The 20,038-nt window shown below is 41.4% G+C and overlaps 1 protein-coding gene across 1 annotated transcript in view; it reads right to left on the bottom strand.

Moving 5' to 3' along the window:
* RFT1 (RFT1 homolog) overlaps positions 1-20,038 on the bottom strand; it is an 871,244-nt gene that overhangs the window by 13,099 nt on the left and 838,107 nt on the right. Inside the window, exon 12 of the mRNA XM_044078176.1 lies at positions 9,008-9,257. Within this exon, the coding sequence (XP_043934111.1) occupies positions 9,008-9,257 (250 nt within the window). The remainder of the gene's footprint in view (positions 1-9,007; positions 9,258-20,038) is intronic.

Here is a 20,038-nt window from a genome sequence, read left to right as displayed (position 1 = left end):
TATGCAACACCAATACCATACATTACTCATTCAACTAACATATATCTGAAAATACAATTGTGAGAGGACATTTACCATCACAGTAGAGCTTTGAGGAAGCATTCACTATAGCAGTAAATCATAACATATAGGCTTGCTTAGCAACAAAGCTGTAGTCATCGGACCTCTTTTTTATATGGCTATATGCATCACTCATATAAGCTAATGGCCATCTCACATCAAAGCCAAACATAACATCAGATGGCATGCAGTCTCCCAAAAATGTTGTTTGCTTCTATTAAAAATTTTTTCAGAGCAAGAAATACTGAAATCTAAAACTAACCATGCGGACTAAACAGATGACATTATCTTAACTGTTACAGAAATTCATAGTAAGTTATAACTACTAGGTAAATGGCAATAAGAGCATAATCGAAAACCAAAAACGATAGGGTTGGGGGTTCCTGTACTATTACACTGAGCTCTTCTTTGACAACATATACAGGAACTTCTTCTTCAAAGATATACCATTACAGTGAATATCTTCACAAACTGTCTTTCTTTAAGGAGGCTCATAACCACAGAAAAAAAGAAGTTATGCACTTACCATAATGTTCCATGTGTGTTTTCTATCTCGACCTTTATTCTCACTGAAAGGGTCAGATCCGATCCATCGGTTCCATCTCAACCATTTCAAAAGCTCAAGGCCTTCAGCAAACCTCATGGGCATTTTTCCTTACCCATAATGCAACTCCTTAACTTCCTCAGATCTTGTTTGCCCCATACATCTCATATGGTGTAACTGTAATTGTACATATATATATATATATATATATATATATATATGTAGAAGCACTTTACTATCTCGAAATACTGAAATCTCGAATTTCAGTATCTTGAGACGAAAATGCCGAAAGTGCAGTTCAGTGAAACTGCACTTGCTCGAATTTGGAATGTCGAATCCGCAGTTGTGGTGGCACACTACGTGGGATTTACTGTGTTGGTATGGTGCGGTGTGCTGTGGGATATGGTTTGCCTGCCATTGTATGGGTATATCTGTTGATTCAGGTAAGTGCTGATTTTTTAAGGGTTTTGGGTAGGGGTTTGAGTGTATGTGAGTGTGTTGGGACGTTTTAGGTGTAGGTAGGTAAGAGGGTGTAACTGTTAAGAGTGGTGGTGTTTGTAAGTATGTGATGTATGTTTGTGCAAGAGGAATGCAGAATATGTAGTGGTGGATTTAGTGTCTTTGTCGTTTTAGTGCGACCTCAGAGTTAGTATATATAAGTAGCGGGGAGTATGGGGGGGTGCAGGGGGGCTTACCCCCCTGCTTATATGTATGTTAGGTGTGTGTCTTTGTGTTGTTGTGTGTGTGTGTGTGTTTTGATGGTTTGTTGTAGTGTGGGAAGGAAGGTGTGTGTATGTTTGTGTGGTGTAGGGTTTATTTAAAAGTAGTGATTTTGAATTTCAGGCTTTTGAGGTTTTGGTATTGTGACTGTTCGGCTTTATAGTCTCGTGATACTGAAATTCGAGATTTCAGTATTTCGAGATTATAAAGTGAATATATGTATATAGATATATATGTGTGTATATATATATATATATATATATATATATATATATATATATATATATATATTGAACAAAACATTATTTCTGAGGCTATAGAGTCCTGTAATATCCGATTAGTACTACTTGGTCTCCTAGGACCGTAGACAGGGGGTATGGAGGGTGGGTTGTGAGAATAAAGGTCGAGATGGACAGCACACATAGAACATTATGGTAAGTGCATAACTTCTTTCTTTATGTGATGGTGTCAAGCTCGCCTTTATTCTCAATGATGGGACTGCATCCCAAGCTACCTGATTCTCGGGTTGCTCATGGAAGAATATTCATCGGAAACACAGAACCAAAAGATACTCTACTCCTGGAGGCCAAGTCCAATTTGCAATGAGTAATAAAGGTATGAGGGTTTGCCCATGTCACTGCAGCACAGATATTATCCAAAGGTAACCTCGCTTGAAAGGCTGCAGAAGTGGCTACTGACCTAGTGGAATGATCTTTAACAGTGTTAGAAAGAGTTTTGTTCTTAGAATTCTACATGAAGAATATACATTGTGAAAGCCATTTGGCCAAGGTAACTTTGGACACTGGTTGGCCTTTTCTAATATCAGAATAAGAAATGAAGAGCTGATCTAACTTCCTGATTTCTGAAGTTCTGTGTAAGCAGAAATGTAATTGTCTATGAGTGTCCACAAGACGCAGTGAATATTCTCCTTTATTTTGGAAATTTGGGAAGAAAACAGTCAGCTTGATAGACCGATTGAGGTTACTTTCTGAAACAATCTTGGGTAGAAATGAGGGGTTAGTGCATAAAGAAACTCTGTCCTTATGAAATATTAGGTATGGTGGCTTGGCAAACAAAGTTTGTAATTCTGAAACTCTCCTTGCTGAAGTAATAGCCACTAAGAGGAGTGTTTTCCAGGAAAGATACTTCAATTCACAGGTAGCAGATGGTCCAAAGGGAAGAGAAATAATGTCTGACAAGATGAAGTTCAGATCTCAAGGCAGTGGCAGGTTTTTGTATGGAGGTCTTATCACTATAGTTATTTTCAGGAATCCCCTACAAAGTCGGTGTGATATGATTCCAGAACCATGTTCTCCTATATGAAAATCTGAAATTGCTGTCAACTGAACTGTAATAGTAGCTGCAGCAGAACCTTCACTGAAAAGTTTTGCCAAAAATTCTAGAATAGAATGAATGGGAGCAGTAAAGGGATCCATCTGGTTATTGCTGGCCCAAGCCACAAATCTCTTCCTTTACCTCTGTACAATTTTCGTGTAGATGATTTATGGGAAGATAACAAAATATGTTTAACTGGAGAGGAAATCTGGTGATCAGAGGAAGTGGAGCAGCCAAGCTGTTAGAGACTGTTCAGTTTGGGATGAACAATTCCTGACGGGTGAGTTAGAAGGTCCAGAGCAGGGTCCAGAATACATGGTTTGTTTCGTACATAAGGCTGAAGAAAGAGGAACCAGATTTGGCAAGGCCAATAGTGGGCAATCAGGATTACTGACATCTCAAACAAACATGCTTTCTGCAAAAATTTGGGAATTAGAGGGAAGGGTGGAAAAGCATAAAGAAGTCCCGGGGGCTAATTGTGAACAAGTGCATCCTTTGGTGACTCACCGTAGGAGGGATCAGGGCAGAGTAGTTGCTGCATTTGGCATTGGTGGGCGATGCAAAGAGATCGAAGCAAGGATGGCCCTATTTTCAAAAGATCTGTTCCATAACTTTCTAATTGAGGGACCACTTGTGTGGTCATAAAATGGCTCTGCTCAATTTCCCAGGATGTGCATTGTTATCAGAAAGTGGTTGGAAGCTGTTGCCCATTGCCAGAACCACAGGGCTTCTCGATAAAGTGGGTAAGATCTGATTCTCCCCCCCCCCCCCCGTTTGTTTATGTACCAGACCACAGACATGTTGTCTGAGAATGGATTGTTATTGTTCTCAGAGGGAGGGAGTCTTGAAATGCTTGCAATGTCAAAAGCACTGCCCTCATCTCCAGAACATTTATGTGCAAATGAGCCTCATGTTGTTGCCAGATGCCCTCAACTGTCTCCCTTAGATAATGCCTCCCCTCCCATCTGGGAAGCGTGTGTGGACACCGTGGCCAGAGGTTGAGAAGGAATGAAGTGATGGCCTTGACAAACTAATGGAAAATAAATTCACCACTGGAGATCCTTTTTGTAGGAATTAGTTATCATGATCTTGTGCATCACTGGAAGTTCTAGAATTGACCATTGCGTCAAAAGGAGCCATTAAAGAATTCTCATGTGGAGACAAGCTAGAGGAATGAGAACAAATGAAGCAGCCATTTTGCCCAGTACTTGTAGAGCTAGTTTGGCAGAAGCTTGTTTCTTTCTGATCAACAGTCTTTGCATAATGCTGAAGGTCATCGACTCTGTCTTGTGGAAGTTTTGCTATCATAGTTGCTGTGTCTATCTCTGCTTCTGTGAATACCAAGCTCTGACATGACTCTACAGCAGATTTTTCATAATTTATGGTAAATCCTTGGGAGGAACAGAGTTGTAGAGTATAGTCCCAGGCTTGTAGCAGAAGATGCCTAGTCGGGGAGGTTGTGAGCCAGTCGTCCAGATACAGAAACACCTGGAATCCTCAGTGTCTCAGGTGAGCTGTCACTACTGCCATGCATTTGGTGAACACTTTGGGGGCTGTACTGAGACCAAAGGGGAAGAGCTCAAAACTGGAAGTGGTTGGCTCCAAGCCAGAAGTGCAAGTACCTTCTGGATCACCTTTCAATTCGTATGTGGTAGTACGCATCCTGAAGGTCTATACAGCACATTCAATTGTCTTTTTCCAGGATTGGCAGTATTGACTGCAGTGTCACCATCTGGAACTTGATCTTTTTGACAGATTTGTTCAGATTGCTGAAATCCAAGATGGGTCTCCAGTTTTCTGTTTTCTTTGGAAGTAAAAAGAACCTTGAGGTCTGTGGGGACTTCTTGGATGACTCTTTTTCTTAGCAACTTTTGAATTTCTAATGTTGCTTGTTGCTTCTGACTGGGTGGAATGTCTGGAACTGTCTTGCTTACAGGAGAAGGGAATGACATATCCTCTGGATATTATATACTGCACCCATCTGTCATTTATCTTTTGCCAGGTTTTGCAGTGCAGTGACAATTGTCTCCCAACTGCCTCCAGAGGTGAGCAATTGGGCACTCCTTCAGGAGTGCTCAAAGGGTCTACCAAAGAAAGATTCTCTGGAGCCTTGATTCTGTGGGCCTCCCCTGTCACGAGGCTGGTGTCTTCCATTATTATTCCCCCCTCTGCCTCTAGGGGAGCTTTCACCCTGTGTGTCCTGGAAAGACCTTTGTGATTTTCTGAAACACATCTTCCCACTACCTCTCTGTCCTTTGAGAAATGGTCTGGTAGGTATGGAAAAATGTACTCCAACAGCAGACAAGGTTTTGCACTCCTGTTCACACCTGATAAGTGTCTCTTTTATTTTAAGCCCAAAAAGAGAAGAGCCATCAAAAGGGACATTAATGAAGGAAGAAGTGAAGGGCTCCAGGAAATCACAAAGGTGGATCCAGGCCTGTCTTCTGAGAGAGATGCCTGAACCCACTGCCCTACTTGTTCCATCAGCTATATAAGCTATAATCCTCATGAAAGAGTTTACGACTGAACTGAGGGTGATGAGCTGAGTGTTGACTTTATCTGCTGCTGCATCAGCTACAGCACTTTGGAGGGAGTCTGAAAGTTCCTTTAACAGGTTCCCCTGTAATCTGGTAAAGTGGGTAAGGTAGTTGAGAGACCGCAAGGCAAAGGTCGCTGATGAAAACATGCATTTCCCATACCTATCCATGGTCCTGGAATCCTTATTTGGAGGATGGATAGAGGAACTGGTCTCAGATCTCAGATAGTTCCTTATTAGTGGCTGCCGCCACGAGCATGGCATCAACTGCTACACCTTTTGTTAAGAATGGCTTGTCCTTTAGGCAGTAATGTACTTATTTGGCCTTGTAGGAGTAGGTTCTATGGAATATGGGGTCTCCCCAGCCTTCGAAAATATTAATTCAATAAGCTCATCAGAAGGAGGGGTCACACAAGAGGTTGAAGAGTGAGATCCGAAAGCCTTCGTGTACACTGACTCCTCAGGTGAAGGGGATGTGGACTGCCAGTCACCTCTCTGCTTTAGCATTTCCAAGATGTCTCCAAAGGAGACATCTTTAGGACGTGACCATGGGGTCCCTTCTGCCTCATCAAGGTCAGTATCGGATGTGATAGACTCCTCCAGGGAGTCAAGATGCTTCCTCTTGCAGGTCCTCTTCTGAGAGGCCTCCTTAGTGGGATAGTCTGGGGAGGTTTCAGAAGAGGAAGATGTCTCCTGTTGGACACCCTGAGGCCTGGGGTCTCTGTGACACTGTGGAGAGGGCATGTGAGAAGACAAAGACACCTGCACAGAACTGGGAGGAAGATCCAAGAAAGGCCGTGTCTTAGACTGGGATGGAGTCAAAACCCTCTTCATGACTTCAAAGGCAGTCTGTCCCTGCTCCAAAGAACACCCTATATCCAACAAAAAGGTTGTTGGGGCAAAGAAATCTCTGGCGCAGGAGACAGAAGCTCTAAAGCAGAGGTAGGAGTTGAACTCATGCCGATGTCCCCAGAGGTAGGGTCAGATCCAGAGAGACCTGAATCATCTCCGTGGACCCGACCAGAGAGTTTCAGCTTCTAGAGGTCTCCTGCTCCAACTGGGCAGAAACACTCAGGGGCAGATCCAAGGAACCTATGGGTCCTGGAGCCAATACAGACACAAGTTGGACGTCGGAATCTTCTAGCTCCAAAAATGAGGGAAGGATTGGAGGAGGAACAGGCACCAAAGAAGAGGACTGTGTCTGATCTGATTACTTTGGGTTCGGATCCAATAACAGCTTGGCTAGGGCTGGTGTCTTTAGCAGCCTCTGAATTACCCTATCCACATCTTCACTGGATGAACTCCTGGTGGACCGAGTAGAAAGAGTAGGGTGATGGGAGCTGGGAAGGTATTGGTTCCCATGAAGGTGAACGGCTCTGATATTTGAATTCTGTGGGTGCCGTAGATGTCAGAACTGAGGGTTCCAACTGCTCCAACAGAGTCTTGGATCCAGCGATGACTGTCTCCTCCGAGGGTTCTGTTGGAGCACACAGTCTAGGAGTCTTCTGCTTCAGTACCAAAATACATTTTTGAGATTTCTCAGACTTGTCAGATTTGGTAGCAGACTCTGGTGATATAGCCTTGAAGAAGGGAGTTTTCAGCAGTCCCCTCAAAATAAGCTTATTTCTGCACTCCATAAGAGCCCTCTGGTTGAAACCCTGGCATACGGAGCATGACTCTTGGAGGTGGAGGCCCCAAGCAATACATACACAAAGTGTGTGAATCACTGATGGGCATCTTCTTTCCACACTGCTCGCACATTTTGAAACCAAGAGGTTTCCTTTCTTGTTTCTGCAACATTTTAAACAACTAAAAGAAAAAGGAAGAAATACACACTCACACAGGCATGCCAGAGAGTCCTCTAATTTAAACAGACAGAGAAGAAACTTTCAAAAGATAGGGAGAAAACCCTTTGATTTTTTTTTTTGTTTTTTGTTAAGGAAATCATCCTCTAACTAAAAATGGTCAATAAAGAAGGAGGAGGATAGAAAAGGAGAGGTACACGTCCCCTAACGTAAATGGACGTTAGTTAGATTTCCTCTAACTGAAATGAACACTAACAGGGGAAAGTAAAGGGCTAACACTCAATCTACATTACAGAAAAACAGGGTAAAGAATAATACACCACATTAAATTACAATAAACTATAATAAATCGTAATAGATGTAACAAGATAAGTATTGAAAGTGAAAGCTCTTAGCCTGGAGTTTGCTTCAGAACCTCTTTTGCAGAGCAGTAAATGTGATCCGAGGAAGTTAACCATGAAGTAACGGCTTGTAACCATGAATGACTTTGAATTTAAGCTTGGCACATCCTAATCAGTAATAGTGGAAAGCTGCTATACTGCACCACAACAGACATTATAACCATATCTTCCTATGCACATAATGGGCACTGATCATAAAAACTGTGCAAAATGGAGGACTGGTGCACGGTAGAAAAGCATACCAACCCCCTATGCAATTCATAAAAATAGTAACACAATGAGGCAAGACCATTGTAAGCAGTCTTGCACTACTGTGTAGGCACATTAGTTAATGTACAGAGTGCATATGCAAATTTGTGCCTGATTCGCAAGCAGTACACCATCTGAATACGGAATAGTTGGAAGAGTGTAACTTAAGGGACTGCAGCTGAATATGCACAAATGCTATACTGTATGTTAGCAAAGCAATCCTTTTCCCTGATGATATGTTTCTCAGAGATAAGAAACAAATCAGTGCTGAAACAGAAGAAGAAAAACCACATCAGCAACATACTTCCCTATGATGCACGCAAACCTGCCATCACACATTAATTTATTTCAGCTCCACACAGGGATGCTGACATGTTCCTGCTTACAGGACCGCATACAGCACCAGATGCACTCATTAACATGTTATGGTAAGAATTCATTACTACCATGTAGGATGGCAGAGCACAGTGAAACAGGGAATGCAGCTTGGGTAGGTACAATGTAGCTACTCAGTAAGGTACAGTATACCTTAATAAGCTACCTTTCCCTGCTAAGCTGTAAAGCTGTATCAAACTATACAGCAGTTTCCCACAAAGAGCACAGCAGTGTACTGTGTACTCCTATGTGCCATTCAATAACACAGGATGCCTTCTGTATACTGCCGTGGGCTACAATAAGTTGCTGTCCTTCATGGTGGTGGGCTAGACATAGTGTTCAAGATACATTTATGCATCTATACATAACGTTTATGAAGAGCAGGAAAAGTCTATTACCAGTATAAATGGTAATCATTTGCAATGTAGGGACCTGCTTTAGAAAGTCTCATAATGATGAGACTGAATGGCTGAATATTCAGACTTACATATACTAAGTCCAAGATGGCCATTTTGTGGAATATTCCCTCTTCTTCGAGGTATGGGGATCTTGGAGTTAGTATATAAGTTTGGAGTTAGCATATGTAGGTTTAAAGGAGAAGTGTGATGCTTGACATTTGCTGCTCTTCTTCATTTTGTTTTTTTTCAGCATGTCGGCACTCAGTGCAATGTGTGCAGTCAATTCAGTCATTTTAGTAGGAAGTTGTATAAACACTAGATGACGCATTAATATTTTGCAATTTGTGTTTTCTTCAAAAAAGCAGTCATACTAGGCAATACACCAAAAGAAACACATCAGGTGTGCACTCTCAAGCTCAGAGTGTTAGTCCACATACAGCTCTCTGTGTCTATTTATATATATTTTTTTGTTAAATAAATGTAATAAACACTGGGCCTTTACAGACCAAGCACATGACCACATTAGACTGGTGTATTTTTACATTGTTAAAAAAATAACATTTGAAACAAGACAAAGAACATACCTCTGAAAATGTTGTTACTACTGCACTGAAAATGTAAACCAAAATCAATGATGGTGAGAGGCGTAGTCCTTCCAGAGGCCTGTGGATACTGTCCCTGAAATACCTGTATATGTAGTAAATACTATGAGATATCCGAAGGCCCATGTTGAGGCAATTGGCCAAGATAAATCCAACACTACCAAGCACGGAGATTAGGAAGTATGACAGACTCAGGAATGTTAAAGACAGTGCCAGCATGACAAAGTTGTACCTGACAAGAAAAGAAAAGTGTTATTAAGACAGCATAACACTTAGCTAAGAACATTTTTATGATCTGTGTTTAATGCATTCAGCTTAAAAGCTACTGAAGGTGGTGCTACATGCAGTGGAAAATGATTCTGACAGTTGGTGTTATGATAGTAAACTATAATTAGAGGGGACGAATGTGCTGCTGCTAAACATGTAAAGTAAAACTACATCTGTTAACAAAGCTAATGGTAAAGAAATGTTCAGCATACAAGGAAAGACAAGTCTGCACAGTTTGCCAAGTGTTTAATTTACATTTTATACTATCAGTGAATGAGTTCTTCAATACTGTTAACTTCTGTTTCATGACCATATATTGACAAGACACAAATATTACATGCCAATGCAAAAAAAAAAAAAAAAAAAAATTTTTGATGGAATCACAAAATGAATAAGATATACAGCAGATGACAGAGATACTATATAGCTTTTGGAACTTAACCCTAATCATAAAAATAGGTCTGCATTAAAGAAAGTGAAAAAAAACCTACTTACTTATATAACAAAAATCTTCAAATCTAACAACAAACTCGGCTAGATCTCAAAGTTTAAAGCAATAATAAGGCATTCTTTTAACTATATCAGAAGAGTGAAAGGGGTTAAATGGGATGCTGTTTATGCAATGCACTATGGTGCTATCATCTAGTGGCAGGACAGAGTAAATTTACTTACAGACAAAAAAAAATAGCAAACTTCACAACGGATACAGGCACATGCCAGAGTGCAAAAGAGACAAGGGGCAACATTAACTATAGACATGATGATTGCTTGACAAATAAAATTAAAAAACAAATTCCATAGGTCCACGCAACATACCTTGTAGTTTACTTTAAAGGCTCATGGCAACCTAACTAAAGCCCTATAATTTTTTAAACAAAATGTTAGCATATGGACCTATATATGACCTATAGTGGCTGGCTGTCAAGCTTTTATGGTACAAGCTGACAATCAAATCAGACCTAAACAAAGTTAGGTCCATCATCTTGACTAGTACTGATATAAAACCATAAACAGTCATAATGGCACTTATCCACATCAAATATGGTGCCTCCTTTTATAAGACATGGGGCAGTGTAGGATTTTTAAAGATTGCTCTTGACTTTTGAATCTTGTGGCATTCTTTGAAGATGTAAAAGAAGCACCTGACGAATGTCAGATAACACATGCTGCTTAGCTTGACCATGATAAGGTATTTGACAGTATTCCACATAAAGAAATAAGTAACAATCTGAAGGCACTACATATCAATTCATACATAATTCAGTGGCTAAAACCCCAGTCAAGTAATAAAGTACAACAAGCCAGGCTGAGCAGGTTATGTGTCTGTCTTGACAGGATTACCAGTGGCGTCACACAGGTTCTGTAGTGAGGCCAATTTCCAGTGGTGTACCACAGATCTCTATAGTGAAGACATTTTTGGACTATTCCCCTCAAACATAAAAGTGGTAAATGGGCTCTGTATGGCCAATTTATCTGATGACTGGGGTTTTATCCACTGAACTATGTATATAATATCCCTGGCTGCGTCCTATATGAGCTACAAAATGAACTGGCACCACATCTGTGTGGCCTGTTCAATCACAGCCTTACTTCAGGCTATGTCCCTAATGAATGGTGCACTGCTACCTTCATCCCGCTCCATAAAGGGGGAGCAACTACAGAGCCTGGGAACTATCGTCCCATTAGCCTCATGAGTCTGGTATACAAAGCTATGGAGAGTATCCTCATGGACCTGCTTAACAAAGATATAGACAATCTCCAAACACTTGACCCCACAGTTTGGCTTTGTCAAGGGGAGATCCTGCCTGCTGAACCTGGTTGACTTCTTCAAGGCAGTCACCAAGGCTGTGGATGAGGGTAAGGCAGTGCATGCATACAGCCTACCTTGACCTGGCCAAGGCCTTTGATACCAATCCCCACTCAGGTATCATTGATAAACTCACCAAACTAGGCATCAATCCTTACATCACTAGGTGGGTTGCAAACTGGCTCAGAGACAGGACCCACAGAGTGAAAGTTGTGGATTCCAAATCAGACTGTTGATCACTCACAAGTGGAGTCCCACAGGGCTCAGTCCTTGGCCCTCTCCTGTCTGGCATCTACTTCTCAGAAGTCCAGGCCAACACAGAAGGACTTTGGCTGACCAAGTTCACTGATAACAGCAAGCTAGTGGGTGGGAGGTTTGTGTAATGGTTAAGATGCTTACCTTAGAAACACAAGATGCAGGGTTTGATTCTAACATGGGGTAATTGGCTAGGCTTAAAATGGCCCATAAGGGCAGTTAGCCTAGTACAAACCTATGAGCCTAGGAGTCATTATCAACTCCCCAAGGGATGCAGACATCCTACAAAAGGGCCTCTCTGAGACCAATGACTGGTGTCGTAACCACGGCCTGAAGCTTAACGCCAAAAAATGCGTTATCATCCTCTTTGGAAAAAAGTCAGTTCCCACGAATTACTGGGTCTATATCATATTATCGAAGCGGCATTACAGCGAATGCCTCTTCATAGACACTAAAAGACTGAATTATGTGAACGGCCGAATCATCGATTTTTTTCCTCGGGGGGGGGGAAATATGCTTGACATCAGCGTAAATTTGACCCTTTCCCCACTGTAGTGTGATCTCGGAGTTAGTATATTTAGTTAGGTGGGTGGGGGGGGGCAAAGCCCCCCCCCCCACACTTTAAGTTATTTTTAGTGGTATTTTGTTTCTGGCTGGATCAGTGACCCCCTCCCCCAGGAAAAAAAATTGCTGATTCGGATGTTAGTGTATTTCATGGTTCGCTCTTTTGGTGTTGATGAAGAGGCATTCACTGCACTGCCTCTTAGGTAATTTAATACAGACCTGAATTACCACGTTGATTGGAGCCCACTGAACACTGAAGGGGCCATAAGAGATCTGGGCACCCAGGTCAACAGCCATCTCATTCTTGACCACCACACTGCCACTGTGGTCAGAAAGTCCTTCTACATGGCACATCTTATAAACAAAGGTTTTGCATCCAGGAATAAATAAGTCATCATCCCTCTCTACTCATCCCTCATTAGACCAGTCATTGAATATAATGCCCCGTTTGGCATGTACCTAACCAGACACCTACAACAGCTGGACAGCCTACAAAAGTACCTCACAAAAAGGATCCTAGGCCTTAAACACATGTTCTACATGGACAGACTCAAGAAACTTCAGCTAATCCCATTCTCTTGTCATCTACTTAGTGGTGATCTCTACTTGACTTACAAAGCTATGTCCAACCCAGCCCTACTTCAAATGCTACACCTAAAGAAATCCCAATCTCCCCCGAGCCACACGCTCCAGAGATCACAACCTCATTACCACAATTAACAGAACATGCTGGAGAGACAGGTTCATCTCCCAAAGACAGCCCATACTCTGGAATAAGCTTCCCATTCATGTCAAGCAGAACATCTCACTGGCCCTCTTCAAGAGGGATCTTGACAAGTGGATGGATAACAGAAAGTTCACTCCAGGGATCATTCCAGTTGCCCTACTGGATAGGGGCACTGTGAACTAACATCGGGGGGCATGGTGCCTGGGCAATTTATTTGGGCTAGGTTTGTTAAGACTCCAGGGCCATTAGCCTAGTACACACCTATGAACCCATGACTGCAAACTGGATAACTTCAAAATACGATTGTGAGGTTCTTCAAGATGGACTACAAAAAGATTACGTACCTGGCAGAGTAGTAATGATATCCCTTTAATGTCTAAGTTAAATGCCTTAAATCCTTCATTTATCCCATCAGATTAGCAAAACTCTCCTTATCCTCAGTAGGTTACGGGCTACTCTGATGTGACTTGTATCTTACCTTTTGAGCCAAGAAAGATGCAGTCGTACTTGACTTCCCATTTCTTCTCAAACCCAGTGGGAATACAAACACCAATTATAGGGATGTAAAGCTATACCAATAAATAAACATGACTTGCTGGAATAACAGGTTCCTAATGCAACATATTCCTAGCATATGAAATAAATTACCACTAGGTCAAGCAAAGGACTACTCTGTCTGCCTTTAAGGTTAGTCTTGACAGGTGGAAAATAGAAGCAAATTTTCACCAAGTTTATCATGTGTTGTTCTGCCTGATTTGGGAGGTGAGCACTTTTTTTTTTTTAAAGGGTGGCAACAACTTTGTCTGTGTCTACCTAAATGTGTACATGGTTAAGCATCTTACACCTAGTCTAATTACTTTACTAGAATTGTGTCTGTCTTCCTATGTTCATAATAAAGTTAGCATTGTTAGACTTGGCAAAAAAAGACATATGATAACGTTTCAAAATAAACTGTCAGATTATAAAAAGTGACACCAATAAAACTCTAGTGAATAAAATGGTAGGCAACAATTTAAACTATGCCCAATGTACAGCTGCCAAAGTAATAACATATATTCTGCAGTCCATTTAAATTAAAAAGCATGCCTAGTCACTCTAGGGAGATCACTGTACTACTTTAAGGTTTATTGATCCATGCTACTATTAAATACAAAGTTGCATCCTATAATCTTCAAACTACCTGATACAACTGGAAAAGTTATGATTCTTACGAGAAAAATCAAAGGTTTGGGAAATTTAACTATTCAAAAAGGCTACATGAACTGCTGTAGTACTCTGTTTTTGAAATGTTTCTTAGAGATGACCTCTATCTAGACTGTAGGGCAATGTGTGATATCATTCTAGCTGGAAGTCTATGCCTAGAAGACACCACAGGATAAGCAAACACAGATCAGTAAAATAATATTACAAATAAATATCATTAAAAGAAAAAAAATGGCAGACACATTACATGATGTCCTCCATGACTGTGGAATATGCTGCTTCTTGCAGGTAGAAGTCAGTGCTTAACTTCCTTAAAAAAATAAATATGTGTGTGTATACGCATGTCTATATAACAATGCTGGAGATGTTAGGCATTACATGGAACAGTAGACTACCCAAGGGTATCATGACACCCAATGCCACAGATGGAGGGTCAGCTCATTCCTGGAAGGTTCATTATTCCTCTATAATGTTCAAACAGAATACAGTAACTAAAAACATATAATATGACATTGAGGGGTGATCCACAAAATACTTTAAAGCTTTAAAATCTTGCTTATGTCTGATTTGTATAAACTTGGTTAGTCAGAGGCCTTGCTTTGTGGTCTGAATATTGGAAAAGTACATATCAAGCAAAAGGGAGCATAGTACAAAGCCACCCTGCAGAATGCCATTGGTTAATTTCATGTTTTTGATGAGTCAACTGCTAAATGCACTGAATGAGTTTTGTCCTTTAGCGAATTTGCTATCCATCTTAATTGGTGAGGGATCTATTTGTAATATCCTACTAACTTTGCTAGCATGTGATATACTGTCAAAGGTCATGGCCAAGCCGAGGGTACAGTATGGTTATTGTCAATGGTTTGTGTTTCCCTTTCAAAGAAGTTAACCAGATTGATTAGACAGGATCTATTCTTGACAAAAGCAAACTGCTGTAGGTCGGGTCTGATGAGGTTTTTAAAGTCAAAGTTAATCATGTTGGTTATAACATATTACAAGCCTCTGCATATGCGACTCATCTGCTGGAGGGGAATGGTGTCATGGAGTGGAATCACCAATGATAAGTGCCAAACTTCAGGGACAAAGCCTGTGGCTAATTCAGGTTAAATAGTTTAAGGATTGGTCTACTAGCACTTGCTTGATACTATTTATTAAACAGCCAGGTATATTATCACATCCCATGGAGGAAGTATTTTTAGTCTTTGAAAGCACCTTTAGTACGCTACCTTTGGTGGTGATGATGGGAAGGGAGTGCTTCAGGGATAAGTGGGAAAGGGTGACTCTGGCACAGAAATATTAGCTAGTATGTTGATAATGTTTATCACATCAGAATATTGCCATCCTGAATAATGTCGGATTGGTGCTGGTTGTTTCTACGTTTTCTAACAGAACAAAACAAGGATTTGTAGCTGTCCTTACTTTCATATGCTAACCCATGTTTATGGATTACCTTAGTAAGTAGTTATTTTTTTTTAAGTTTTTAGTCAATTTCTAAGGTTATACTTGATTTGTGGGTCCTCAGATCTGTTGTATGCTTTAAGGATTTTTTTACTGTAATGTATTTATGCTGGCAGATCACCAGGTGGTTTACTTTTAAACGTCCCATTACATTTAGAGCTAAAGTGGTTTACTTTTAAACTTCCCATTATATTTAGATCTGGTGGGTACTGTCAGTTTTATAAATTTATCTAAGTAGGCATAGAAACGAAAATTATGTACTTACCATAACACTATATCTATACTGTCTTGCTCTGTCCAGCTCAACAGATGGATCTGAGTGTTTTTTCAACATCTTGAATCTAGAGCTAATGCTCCTCTTCTACACATAATTCTCTCTTGTCCTAAAAAGACCTCAGATCGGATTTGTCTGCTTGTAAATATCACTTCAGTTAATAAACACAAAGCAGTTGGCTAACCCACCAAACAGGACATGGATGAGGAGAAAGCTAAGGTTGACTACAAGACAAGGCCTTGGACATGTACAATTGATTAGGGACACTATGTGACAATTTAGAAAGGAGGTAGGGGAAGGGGATGTTGAGCCAGATGGAACACGACAACATGGATGGATCATGTCCGATGACTTTTCCATGACAACAACAGATGGGACAGACTTCTCAGCTACTAGAAACCCCAGAAGGTTTCATGGAAAGATGCTCCAAAGTATGGTGGAGCAAAATGGTGCACAGTATCTAAACTGTACATCTATCTTGTAATGTGACACAAAAGTAGGAATAGTAGACCAAGCAGCCACAGCACAAATCTCATCTATGGGGACCTTAGCAAAGTAAGCAGTGGAGATAGCTACAGCTCTAATTGAATAAGTCTAGGGTTTGTGTGATAATACTAATCCCATTTCATTACAAACAGAGGTAATGCAGTCAGAGATCCACCAAGATTAAGTCACTTTAGAAACTTCTTGACCCAATTTGGCCTCATAAAAGGAAAGAAAAAGTCGGTCTGTTTTTCTAATGTCTTTGTCGAGATTCAGGTAAAATCCCAGTTGACGATGAACATCCATCAAATGTAAAAACATATTCCAATTTGTTTGAAAAATTTGGGAAGAAAATTAGTAGGCTAATTGTATTGTTAAAATTTGCTTCTGAGGCAATTTTTAGGAAGAAACTGTAGATTGGCCTGCAGAGTTATCCTATCCTTATGGAAAAATAAAAAACAGGTAGAAAGGTCTGCAGGACAATGCTTGCAAGTCTGAAATGTACTTCTATATCTCTTTTGCAGTATTCTTTACAATAGGGATCACCTGCCTAAGGCAGCTAAACCTTTGGCCAATATGCCAAAGCCGTATGATCTTGTAAGAACCATACATCACAAATATGTTCCCCCACACAGGGCATTGGGCATAAAAGTGAAGTACAGATACAGCTACCCAGAATTTCTCTGTTGCCAGTCTGAACACTAATATTGCTCATTGGTCTGAACACCTTGTTACTGTGCTGAATACCTAGCTGTCAAATACATTTTTTTTCTTTTCTTTGCTCAGTATTTCATTTTGCTTACTTAGAGCTCACGTCATCCAAGAAGGGAAAATGTCAGTGTGGGAGGTAGATTCCCCATAAGGATCATCATGAACAGTGTCTTTTTTGTTTGGGTGCTTCTCACAACCATACCTTTTGTAGTATCTGTAAGGTATTTTTGCCTATGACACTCAGAAGCCGTTGGTCTTCTCTGGCCATTTATCTTGAAAACCAGTGGCTTAAACAGTTAGCCCAGGGCAGCATGGCGGAATCCATTAACCTGGAGATACCCCTGCTAAGTAAAAAGAAGGTCAAGAAATCTCTGATGGATTCTTCAACTGACCAGCCTCCACCGGACGTCCCTCTAGAAATGGGTAATGGCTCTGTAGGCTATTCGGCATCTACATCAGATTCCTCTACTCTGACCCCATCAGAAGCCAGCACGAATCCATCTTTTTGCACATCCTCTGAAGCTTTGCAGGTGTCTGCTCCAGACATCAGGAGGAAACTGAGGTTGATTATCTCAGAGGTTCCTAGAGGGATTCAGCAGAAATTGCTCAGGGAGAAGGTTCCAGGTACTCTTACTTAATCTCACCAAGGGTAGGAACCTATGGTATTTGTTAGGGCTGACTTCCCTTCCAAAAGAAGACAAAACATGAAGCATGTTTCATTTGGCCCTAAGGATCCTCAAAGGGAATGGCAAGAGTTTATTCAGGGCTTGATTTCTGCCTTGATGGCCATGAAGCCTCCTCAAGGGGTTTCAGTGCCTGCTCCTCCTTGGACCTCTATCCCTTCTAAATAACCCAGGGAACTAGATTCTTCAGATGAGAATTTAGAGTCTGATGAGGGGTCCTTATTCTATTCTTCACAGATGCCTTCACCACTGGCTTATGGTTCTGATGAGGAGGAGTCTATTAGCCCTGAGTCTCCTTTTAAGGAATTGTCCTTTGGAGGACACAATTGTTATAATGATGGAATATATTAAGTGGGATTCTTCTTAAGTATCTGATATTCAGAGGAGGCATTATGGGTTGTTTCAGGTGGATACTCCTAAACCCTCTGCAGTTTCTCCTGTTCTAGCTGCCTTGTTAGACACTTTCATTGCTGCTTCCAAGTCTCCTGATCCTCAACCTCCTGCTCCTATGAAACCTGGTAGGTTCTATAAGGTCCCTGAGGATTGTCAATTTTTATTTATGTGTCCCTCTGCTGATTCTGCTGTAGTGCCAGTCTCTTTTGACAAACCTTCCAAGTTCTTGCCCTCTTCCAAACTTATGCCTTCTGATAAGGATAGCAGGGCGATGGAGAGGACTGGTAAGAAGGTTTACACTGCTCCTACTTTTGCCTTTAGCATCATTAATTACTAGACTCACATGACCAGATATGTTCTGGCCTTGACTGCTCAGGCTTGTCAGATTATTTCTGACCTCCTTGATTCTGAAGGCAAATCTTGTGCCTTGTCAATTTTAGGTTCTACTTCTCAAGTGTCTCATCACTCTATCAAGTGTACCTATGATGCTGTTGATGCCTCTTCCAGGACTGTGGCTTTTGGGTCTGTCACGAGGTGTTACTCTTGGCTTTGTCTGAAGTCACTGCCTGAGGACATTAAGGCAAAGTTGTTGGATGCTCCTTTGGATAATACACATCTTTTTGGTACTGCTGCTTCTGCTGCTGACTGTTTAAGTCTGTCCAAGACAAAAGCAAATCTTGCAGGACCTTAAACATATTTTTAACTCTCCCATCCCTAAGTTCCATAACAATTATCCTTCTAGATCTACTTTTGTTCGCAGTCAGCCCTACCAGGCATCTGAAGGCAGGAAGGGTGGTAAGCGAGCCTCATCGGTTAAGGCTTCTCAGACTTCTCTGACCCAGAAGCCTCCTGTATCTGATAAGGCTGCTTCTCTTTGACAACCCCCCCCACACACACACACACACACACACACACTCTTAGACCAAGTTCCTTTGTCCCTTCAGCTTTCCCTTTGGCTTTCAAATTTGCTTCTCATCACCCAGATTCTTGGGTTGTGTCCGTCATCCGTCAGGGTTACGTCATGGTATGGAAGTCTCTTCCTCCATTTTCAGGGATTCCTCAACCTCCTCTAGAGCATCTTCCTCATTTTCCAGAGGTCCTAGGGTCCCTGATGAACCAGGGAACCATTCAGCCTGTTTCCAGTTCCCAAGAGGGAAAGGGCCTTTATTCCAGGATGTTACTGGTTCCTCAAAAGGAGGACACTTAGAAACCTATTCTGGATCTCTCCCTGCTCAACATCTTTCTCAAAGTCCCATCTTTTCAGATGCTTATTCATAAAACACCATTTCCTCTTTTACCACCCTAGGCTTTTTTGGTGTGCTTGTATCTGAAGGATCCTTACTTTCATATCCTTGTTCACCTTCTTTTAAGGAAGTTTTTATGTTTCCTCTGTTTCTTCCTCTCATTTTTCAGTTCTCTGCTCTGTTGTTTGGTGTCTCTACTGTCCCACAGGTTTTCAAAAAATGCTAGCTCCTGTGATTGCTTTCTGCAGACTTCAAGGCATTCAGATTTTTCCTTACCTAGACAACCTGTTGCTTCAGGTACCTTTTCCCAGTTTCCTGTTACAGGATCTGGAAGTTACTCTGGGGTTCATTAGCAACTTCCAAAAGTCTGCCCTGACTCCCTCTCAGGATCATGCGTATCTGGGATGCAGGATTCAGACAGTGCTAATTTTGGCCTCGCTTATACGTCCAAAAGTTTTGTCATTGACAGCCATCAGGTTCAGTCTCTTCTTTCTCTTACTTCCATTCCAGTCAGAGTGTTTCTTCTGGCCCTGGAATTCATGGCTTCTTCTATTCCAGTGCTCCTTCTTGCCAGGCTGCATATGTGGAAACTTTAATGATACCTCAAGTTGGTTTGGCTGCAGCACTGCCACCCTCTGGATTTTAGTGTACCTCTCCTCCTTGTCTAAAAAAAGGAATTTGAGTAGTGGATTCAACAGTTTGCTCTCAACTCAGGCCTGCTCTTTCAGCCTCCAGTCCCTTCTTAAGAACTCTTCACTGATGCCTCAGACATGGGTTGAGGGGCTTCATGTGGTCACCTGAAAGTTCAGGGTCTCTGCCCCCCCCCCCATCAGAAGTCAGACTATATTAACATCAGAGAGAATGAGAGCTCTGTTTCAGCCCCTTCAAGCTTTACACTGCATGTTCTCTTCAGGCCCATTGAAGGTGTACACAGACAATACAAC

This window comes from Protopterus annectens, chromosome 7.part0 (assembly GCF_019279795.1).
Source record: "Protopterus annectens isolate FY-2018-M chromosome 7.part0, PAN1.0, whole genome shotgun sequence".
NCBI classification, from domain to species: domain Eukaryota; kingdom Metazoa; phylum Chordata; order Ceratodontiformes; family Protopteridae; genus Protopterus; species Protopterus annectens.
Note: the sequence above shows the minus strand (reverse complement) of the source record. Positions and strands in the feature narration are given on the sequence as shown.